Genomic DNA, 10,382 nt, shown 5'->3' with positions numbered 1-10,382 from the left:
CATTATGCTAACTGCTGGTCCCTCATGAAGTAGTTTTACTAAGGTATTGGAAACAGGAATGACAGCTATATTTCCATTTGCTTTACAACATTTTGTTTCCAGTACATATCACCTTGCAGTGTGTTCCCTCATGGCACATTACAGAATCATTAAATTTAAAATGAGAGATGTGGTCGATGATTGACTGTTCTCTAATTACCCAGAGTGTTTGTTAAAGGCAGTAGGCAAGAGACATAAGCTCTATTTTACTGTTATAGTGACTGTCAAGGTTACAGCACGTCTCTGCTAGTGCAGAAAACCTACCCAACAGGGATGTTCAATGGAGAAGACCTTTCTCAGTGGAATATATACCCTCCCCAACAGAAAAAGACAGTGAAGAAAAATGTCTCATGATCAAAATTGGTTCATCTCATGTCTTCAAAATAAGAAACATATCTAGATTCAAACTTCTTTTCATTACTGAAACTTTTTAGACCTTTTTCCTAGCAGCTGCCCCAGCCAAAATCAGGACAACCCCAGCTCCTGAGCTCCCTGAAGAATTGGCTAAGGCCTCTGTTGTAACCATGTTTCTGGTTATTTCTTATTCTGCCTAATTCTACTCTCTTAGTTACTTATTGCTACCTAACACATCAGCACAAACTTAATGGCTTTGAAAAGATAGACATTTATCATCTTACAGCATTCATGATCAGGTGTCTAGGCACAGACTAGCTGAGTGCTCTGTTCAGGCTGTGAAGTGTTGGCCAGATTACATTCTAATTTGGAGATGTGTCTGAGGAAAAATATGCTTCCAAATTCACTCCAGCTGTTGTCAGAATTCATTTCCTGGTAGTCATAGGACTGACTACCAACTTCTTGCTAGCTATTAGCTAGAGGCTGTCTTCAGTGCCTAGAGGTCACCAGTAATTCCTAGAGGCTGCCCATGGTTTCTTTTACATGAGTTTTCCTAACATGGCCTCTGATTGAATGAAGCCAGTAGAGTCTCTAGAACATGACTGGTAGCAAGACAGATTAATATATAAGATGAAGCAGTTGCAGGAGCATGACATCTCATAGATTTTATTGTATTCTGTTCATGAGAAGTAAGCCACAGGTCCCATACCCACTCAAGGAGAGGGGATGACATAAAGGTATGGACATCAGAAGATAGGAATGATGGGGGCCTCCTTGGACTATGTCCACCACACTTGTGTTCTCATTTCTTACAGGTGTATCTCCTAAGAGCACTTATAAGCTTTCTGTATGTGACTACCCATCTTAGAATCTATATCCAAGGAGCAACAGTGGAGGCAGGGAAGTGAGTCAGAGATGGTTGATGTCACATAACTATGGATGATAGCAGTAGGAGATTAAGTAGTCAATTTTGTTTTCATGAATACATGCATAGGGCTGGCTCTGTAGCATAGTGGTAATATGCTGCTGTAGTAATGACGGATCTATATGGAAGATCACAGATTCCATTCCTCAATCAACCTGTATGTGCTGGGCATATACGCCCATGAACTCATGATCCTAGCTAGCTGCAAAGGAGGTTAGTTCATGGTGTGAGACTCTGCTGAAGGTGCCTCTGTGTGTGTGTGTGTGTGTGTGTGTGTGTGTGTGTCTCCTCATGAAAGAAAGAAACGTTAACAAACTTTTAAAAAGTTAAATTTAAAAAATGTATTATCATTATAATTGGACTTTAGATAATATGTGGCCTCTCCAGAAATAAAATCAAATCTAAAACTTATAAGCTGCCTTCAAAAAGGATACACACAACAAAAATAATTCACTTATGGTGCTGCAGAACAGATTAAACATAACTAATAAAAATCAGACTTACTTTATTTTTCCTAGCTAGATGCCATGTGTGCTCACCAGACACTGAGAGATAGAAGGAGAGAAAGGGAGGGAGAAAGCACATCCAGTGAGGCATGGTCACACCACAACCCTTTCTGGTCCATTTCTCCATTCTGTGGAGATTTGAGGCATGAACATATGCCTGGAATGTTTTTCAAGTTGTCAGGGCTGGGAATCAAACTTCAGTCAGCCATGTGGGATCTCACTCCCTTAACTAGGCCATGGTCCGGCCCTAAAAGACTTCCTAGTTCCTTCTCATACCACAGTCAGTCACACAATCACACAATCAAAGAGAGATGATTACCACTTTATTAAATTAGGAGAGATTGAACTTTTACACATTGCAGAAATAGTAAACAAGTAGAACTGTTCAATTAGACATTAGTGACATTCAGAAAATGTATAAGCAATTGTTGATACAATAACAAGATGAAATTCCACTCTGTATATCAAATCGCCCATTTTTGCCATGCCATTTATAATTTTTTACTTTTGCTAACTTAGTCATATACATAATTATATAAACAATATTCAAAAAAGATACATTTTAATTATTTCTATACCATATTATTGATATTGTTCACTGGAAAAAATTAATTGTCTTAGGTTTTGGAAGTGTAAAATATTATATATTTATATATGCCTGACCTTATTTCAGGAAATGTTTAAATCAATAACTACAAATATCACATGACTACACTTAAACACTGTTGTCAGAAATATATCTTAGAATAATTTTAGTAGCCATCTGCTTTTGATTTCAGTGGGCTTCATGGGTATCGTTGATTGTTTTTCACTTTCAAGCACATTCAAAATTTCTTACAAAAGAAGAATAGTGAAATAAAATATATACTCTGCCCTTGGTATTTTGGAATGCTCAGCAGTCACACAGAAACACGTGTTGAGTTTCTTGGGGAAGCAGAACAACAGCCCCTCAGAGAGGGGTGAGTCGTTCATCCTCTGTCATGAAGGTGTCATTAATATTCCCTCCCTTCACATCCAAGGGATCGCAGGGGATGCCATTTTCAATTGTAACAGTGTTTTCACATTTATCTTCAGCTTCATCCACTTCAGACAGTCCTTTGTTTTTCCTAAAAATACATAGGAAGAATGATTGGGATCTAGGAGGAGAAAGCACGGCTGAGTATGAGTCTGTACAAACATGGAAAACAGGAGAAGGAATGGGAATTGTAGGATAATGAAATGACTGATGACATTATGAATTTTCAAATAAATTTCAAAGACCATAAAGAGTTGGTGAAATAAAAAGACACTATCAAGATAATAAGTCTACATGAACCATATTGATTAGATTAAGTGGTCATTGAGAATATTAAAATATGTACTAATATGTTTATGAATAAGTATATATGTATATATGTACATGATTAATGTATCTATATACACTTATACATATATCCATTCACACACAGAACTTGAGTGAAAGGATGTGAGGAAAATGTATAGTAAATTGACAAATTTTTAAATTTAGCTATAGAACAATTTAATAAAGATAGAATTTTAAAAAGTAATAAATAGGGACCAGCAGATGGTGTAATGGTAATGTCTCTGGACTCTCATGTAGTCAACTGCAGTTCAAATCCCAGACCTGGCAACTTAAAACTCACCCTGGGCGCATGTGCATGCTTGCCAAGATCCTGAGAGGAGAATGGAGGAGAACGGATTGTGGTGTGGCCATCCCCCCCCTTGGTAGTGATTTCTCACTTTCTGTCTCTCTGGTGAGTGCACATGCCCTATAGGAAAAAGCTCTCTAAAAAAAAGTAATAAATTCCTTTTGTAGAATTTGGCAAATTAAGAGTCACAAAGGCTGAGTGAAAATCAAATTGAAATGAAATATGAGAAAGCAAATTCACATTACTTTTTTAGAAATTAAGTAACTCTTATAAGTTGTAGATATCACTGCTTGGCTCTACTTACTACAAATAGTTGTGTTCATTAGTAAGTTGGGGTTTTGGAACTCAGAACACATTTTCCTAACTACATGACAATCACAACTGTAACGAAGCCATTCCAAGAAAATCTACATAATAGAATAAATTTCTGAGTTTCTTATACTGTGGTCCTTTGTAGACTCTAATACCTAACTGAAGTGATAGCCAGATCCTTAATATTTCCTTGGAGTTCAGAAAGCTGCAGTAGCTAATTCAAACAATATTCCTGGGGCTTGAGGGTGGTGCAGTAGTAAAACACACTCTGAGAGACTATCCACATGGGAAGATTCTGGTTCATATACACGGACCTCCCTGAGTACTGCCTATGATCTGGGGCTGACTGAGGCTAAGGTTTGAATATGGTGTCAAGATCCTGTTGCGGGTGCTATCTCTCTGCTTCTCTCTGTGTGTATCTAATGCTCATGGACGAAATAAAACAAAAAAAGATTTTATTGTCTTTTATAAAAGACTAAGACACTGTGACAATTAGACTTGATATCAGAGGGTAAGAGAGAGAAGAGAGGTAGGTGACTCTAGGAAATCAAAGGGAGGAAGTGTTTCCTTGAGGCTTACCATGAGTTCTATGTCAGGGTACCACTCCATGGTGATACCGTGGGAGCATGATGTTAGGCATCCCAGACTTGTCAAGGAGCCCCTTGTCCCAGGAATATGTGGAAAACCCCAAAGAGACAGACCTAAAGAGATCACCTGGCTGGAATGCTAGGCATTGCTGTGGTGACCAGGGTGGACTTACATCACTATGTGAGTATCTTAGGACCTTGATGAATCTCTGACAGGTCATGAGGTAGTGATGATCATAGAAATGATATTTCCTACTAGTCCTGTGTGAAGGGAAATTTTATTGTATTTTAAAGAATATGGCATAAGGGACTGTTAACCAGAATATACGGGGTACTCAACAGCTCACTCACAAAAAAAAAAAAAAAAAAAAAAAAAAAAAAAACCAAATAAATACCCCCAAAATGATCAACCCAATTAAAAGATGGGCAAATGAGCTGAACAGACAACTCTCTAAGGAAGATATACAAACAGCCAAAAAAGCATATGAAAAAATGCTAAATACCCCTTATCATAAGAGAGATGCAAGTCAAAACTACAATGAGATACCACCTAACCTCAATCAGAATGGCTAAGATTTAAAAAAATAAAGATAAGTGCTGGCAAGGCTGTGGTGAAAAGAGAACTCTCCTACACTGTTGGTGGGAATGTAAATTAGTACAACCACTTTGGAAAACAATATGGAGGTTCCTCAAAAACTTACAAATAGCACTACCATATGATCCAACAATTCTACTTCTGGGCATCTACCAAAAGGATGGGAAAATGCTCAGTCAGAAAAACACTTGCACATCCATGTTTATTGCAGCATTATTCACAATTGCTAAGATATGGAATCAACCTAAATGTCCAAGAACAGATGAATAGATTGAAAAACTGTGGCACAGATACACCATATGGAATACTACTCAGCCACGAAAAAAAGACACACAATGAAACCATGGCATTTGATAGAAAGTGGATAAATACGGAGGATTTAATGCTAAGTGGAGCAAGCCAGACTATGAAAGATATGCATTGTATGTCCCCACTTAATATATACTGAATGTCTGCACTCTGTGACAGAAACTAGAAGACTGGAAGGTATAAAAGCATGGAGAACGAAGTGTATACTGGAGACAGTATGAGAGAGTGATGGGCAATACGGGGGCAGGAAGGAAGGAATCAATGGGGGGAAAAGCAAAACATTTAATGAACACAAAAATGAAAAATTATCTGTGGATGATAATGTGTATGTGAATATCTCTGATTGGAGTAATAAGTAGTTTATTCATGCTGGGAAAATTTATTTTGTATGCTGTAAAGATTGTACAGTGATTAAATGTAAAAAAAAAAAGAAAAAGAAATCACTTTTTTTAAAAAAGAATATGGTAGAGGAGAGGGGAGAAAAGAGAAAGCTCTTCTTTGCAAAAGAATGCCAACTAATGTAGAAAAGGTAATAGAAATAGAAAATTGACACTAAAAAAAAATTTATATTGATGAGGCTCATCAATCGATAGTAAACTATTGAGTAAGAGATGGCTAGGGGAAAAAAAGAGATGGATAGGGAACAATATATCCACATGATCCACCCCTACAAGCAATATTTTTTAAAAAATTGCCATAGGGCGCATGTGCTTGCTGAAGAGAGGCAAAGAGAGAGAGAGAGACCACCCCCTGGAGGGATGGCCACACTACAATCCCTTCTCACTCTCCTTTTGGGATTTTGGACAAGCACGCACACATGCCCAGCGTGTTTTACAAGCCACCAGGTCTGGGACTCGAACCACACAGTCAGCCATGTGGGATCCAGCCACTTTGACCACCACGCCACCTGACTTGCCACACAAGCAACATATAAATAGGGAGAAAATTATATAAAAAAAAATCTATTGACCATCACCAATAAATAGATGGAACTGATAAGTGCCTCTAGATGTGAGACACTGGGAAGATCACAGATACATATTTTTACTGTGTTCTGTCCACTTCCCTCCAAGTTTTGGACCTGAATATCAAGAGGAACTAATTTTAAAAAATCCAAATTTAAAGATATTTTAAAAAACAACTGACCTGGACTCAGCACAGAATAGGTATTCAACTCAATAGTTGAATGGATAGAGTAATAAATGTAGATCAATATCTGGTGACTGAATAACAAATTAATGAATGGATGGCCCTATGGATGAGTAGAGGATGGATGCTTTAGAGGACAGTTGAACAAACGGATAGATGAATGGATGGACAGAACAATGTTGTAAAAGCTACTCAGACAGTAGCTCAAAGTAGTTTCTGAATGAGATCCATTATATGAAACAGGAAGAGTAGGCCAACAGGTGGTGTGGTGGCTAAGACACTGGATTACCACCTTGGCAACCATTGTTCAAATCCTAGACCTGGCAGGTTGAAAATCATGCTGGGCATGTGTGCACGCATGCCCAAAATCCTGAGAGGAGAAGGGATTGTGGCATTGCCATATCCACCCTGGGGGCTGATTTCTCACTTTCTGTCTCTCTGGTGAGCACACATGCCCTACGGCAAAAACCTAAAAAAAGAAAAAAGAAACAGAAATAAAGAAGGAAGACATGAAAGAAAAAGAAAGAGAAGAAAAGAGAGTATATATACATATAAATTGCACTTTAAAAATGAATTATTTATTTAATTTTGTTTATTCATTCACTTATTTTTTTATTTTTTTATTTTTTGGAGAGGTTTTTGCTATAGGGCACGTGAGCTCGCCAGACAGACAGAGAGAGACAGAGAGACAGAAAGCGAGAAATCACCCCCCAGGGGGGATGGTCATGGTGCAATCACTTCTCCTCCATTCTCCTCTCGGGATCTTGGGCATGCACACACACGTGCCTGGCATGAGTTTTAAGGCACCGGGTCCGGGACGCGAACCGCGGTTGACTACGTGGGAGTCCAGCGACATAGCCATTACACTAACTGCTGGTCCCAATTCATTCATTTTTAATTTGAGCAGATAGAGACACAGAAAGAAACAGGGAAAGTGAGAAAGCAAGCCATCAGGTCCAGGACTCGGAATCTTGGTTGGCCATATGGGACTGTCCAGCACCTTAACCACCACACCACCTGCTGGCCCCAATTGCATTTTTTTAATGGATAAAGGAAATTATTCACTTTCCTGCCTTGGGAGTTAGTATGAATTTTTCTAACCTTCACTGATGGTTTATTAAATAATTTCAGATAGTTGGAAATTATAAATAAAAGTAAAGTATCATTCCAATACTGTAGATCCTCCTGTTATCACTTGAAAGTATTTTGCCATTGTCTATGCCACCACTGAATGTCACACATTATCATAGACAATCCCTGAATTGGAATGATCAGATCTAAACAGTCATTCATAAACCTTCCAGCCCAATGTCGGGTTGGAAGTAGGGGGTTATAGTCTGGACACCTAGGAAAGGAGAGGCTGTTATGTTTTTCAATCCTTGGGGTAAAGATACTGCACTGGTCACTCCAAGCACTGGCAATCAGTGATCAGCATGGGTTGAGATGGATATAGAGTTTAATGTAATGAGAAGATCCTCTAGCAGATTAAATCATCTGCTGGAGGAATAAAATACTTTGGACTTTTTTCTTGCAGACAGGACTACCACAGCTTTCCATGTCCTCCAGAAGGGCAAAATGATTGACATTCTATAACTATCAGTCACATCACTTCTGTCCATAGAATCCAATATTCATTAACAACTGTCCTTGTCCTAAAGGGACAGACTCAATGAAAGGGAAGAACTCCAAATTAGTCTATCCTCCATCTCCTTTTTAATGATTTATAAAAACAGGAGTGATTTTTTTCATAGGGATGATGCCAGAGTAGCAAATGCATATTTATAAATTACCATAAAAAAATGTCCAGCTTATGCAAATTCCCTCAAAATCACTCCTTACTGAGCTTGAAGTAAGCCATAGTTTTCCATAGCAATAGATTTTAAACAGTCAAATCTTATGCTGAAATATTTGCATGTAAGTGTGAAATCTATATTATAAAAATCTTAGTGACTGGAGCACTCTGAAGGAGGTGATAATGCAAGAGTAGTCTAAGAAATAATGGGTTGCCAGTGTCTATTTTCTAACGTATTCAGTAAAAGATGTTTTTATGAAGTGAGAAGAAAAATGTCAGATAGCTGGACATGTGCAGAACATTACAAGAAGTATCACCTTCCCTTCCCCAGACACAAAGGAAAAATAATCCATCAGGCATCACAACAGAATAGGGGAGAACTAAAAAGGAAGACACAAACACATGTGGAAAAGTTTCTCTTCTTTAGAAGAAGGAAAATTTCTCAACAAAAAGGCTCTGAGAGAAATCGCTACGGAAATGTATCAAACTGAGCGTTGTTGGTAGCAAATTCGTGTTCTTTTGTGACCTTAGAGTCAGTGGTTAGAGTCTTGGCATTGCCGGGCTTCATGAACTGCAATGTCAGTAACTTGTTGGCTGGTGGACATGATAAGTAGCTCAAAGGTTACCTAACAGTAATACAGCACTTTGTCACACTTCGCAGTGCGTGCTATAATAAACTGATTCACTGCCTGTGCATTGATCCCACCAAGAATAATAAAACTTAACTATCTTTCTGGATCATTCTGATCTGATGTCCTGTTAAAAACACGTGTCTTTTTTTCTGAAGAACAAAACTGAGTGCTAATGACTTCCTCTGTTCCTGCAATGTCAGATGGTTCAGGAAGAGAATGAAAAAAAACTGTAAATAAACTACCTGGAACCAGCTCCTAGGAGCCTTGAGAGTGTATAGCTCTCATAAATCCAGAGAAAAGAGGGACCAAAAAAAGGCGACAAAAGAAGTATCCGGTGGCCTTCAGAGCTAGAGGGTGTAAAGAAACAGCTTGCTCTGTTCTGAGATAAAGTAATGGTGGCTAAAAGCAAAAAGAGTATTTCTGTCTCCTTTTAAACAAAATGGAGCTGAAGCACCAAGACCCAAGAATAAACAAGCAAACAAATAAGAAACAATAAAAGCCAAGTAAAATTTTTAAACCAGAGAGAACCAACTAGTGGAGAATTGGGACTACTGTCATAATCAGTCTGGATAATTCCTGGGGGAAATAGCATTGTTATTGGAATTATTTGAATGGGGACTATAACATGTGTAATAATATTTATTCCATGACAGAAATCAGATTAGGTCCTTGGTATGCACCACTGAATTCCCACTACAATATTATGCAAATTTTACTACAATCCCTGTTTTTCCAGGTGAAGGAACTGAGATTTAAATATGTAGAGCAACTTGTCTTTGAGAATGGAACAAGACTAATGAAAGGATCAATTTAGAACTCCAGAACTCTATTTACAGCCTCCTCAGGATCCACTCAAAACACATTTCCATTGGATTTCTATTGGGTGTGTATATTTAAGAAAAGAAAAACAATTATTAGCTTTGACATTTCTCATTTTAGCTATGCTTCCATTTTAAAGACTACTTACTCATTTAGGTAAGATTTCATAATAATGTGAAGTTTTAGTATATAAAACTGTTGACTAAGCCCTCATGCCCTTGTGTGAAAGACAAGATCTGTGGAAATCCAAATGTACTTTTATGAACTACTGGCCTTATGGGAATATATACCTAGAAACAAACTGAGCAAATTTACTAATGACTCTCCTTAACTGTGAACCTTAACTAGGATTCTATGTCTTAAGTCTTTGACCTTGCTTTGTTACCAGCTATGAGATCCCTCCATGTTATTTATGTTTATCTCTTCCATGATATATGAAAGTACTTCAAAAATCTATGGGAAAGTAGAATTAAAACATGAATTTATTTCAGTGCAAAACATTTGAAATCCATGCATAGTTTTTCTTAATGTGCATTTCCCACATACTTTTCAAAGACAACTCATATACCATAGCTCCTATCAAAGAATGCATAGCCAATAAAGGAATGAAATATTTTTGCAGGCCAGCAAGTAGTGTGGTGGTTAAGGTGCTAGATTCCCACATGGCCAACCGTGCTTTGAGTTCTAGATCCAGAGGCTTTAAAATCACACTCG

General features: G+C 37.9%; 1 protein-coding gene across 1 annotated transcript in view; it reads right to left on the bottom strand.

Annotated features, from left to right (window-relative positions):
* Window positions 1-2,130: 2,130 nt before the first annotated feature.
* The window catches only part of CLTRN (collectrin, amino acid transport regulator), a gene marked incomplete at its 5' end in the record, with an annotated part of 23,324 nt that continues 15,072 nt past the window's right edge, over window positions 2,131-10,382 (bottom strand). The window contains 1 exon segment of the mRNA XM_006164699.2: window positions 2,131-2,930. Coding sequence (XP_006164761.2) covers window positions 2,774-2,930 — 157 coding nt within the window.

Source organism: Tupaia chinensis, unplaced genomic scaffold (genome assembly GCF_000334495.1).
Source record: "Tupaia chinensis unplaced genomic scaffold, TupChi_1.0 Scaffold143678_1, whole genome shotgun sequence".
Classification (NCBI taxonomy): domain Eukaryota; kingdom Metazoa; phylum Chordata; class Mammalia; order Scandentia; family Tupaiidae; genus Tupaia; species Tupaia belangeri.
The sequence above is the reverse complement of the archived record's forward strand: the minus strand, read 5'-3'. Positions and strand labels throughout refer to the sequence as shown.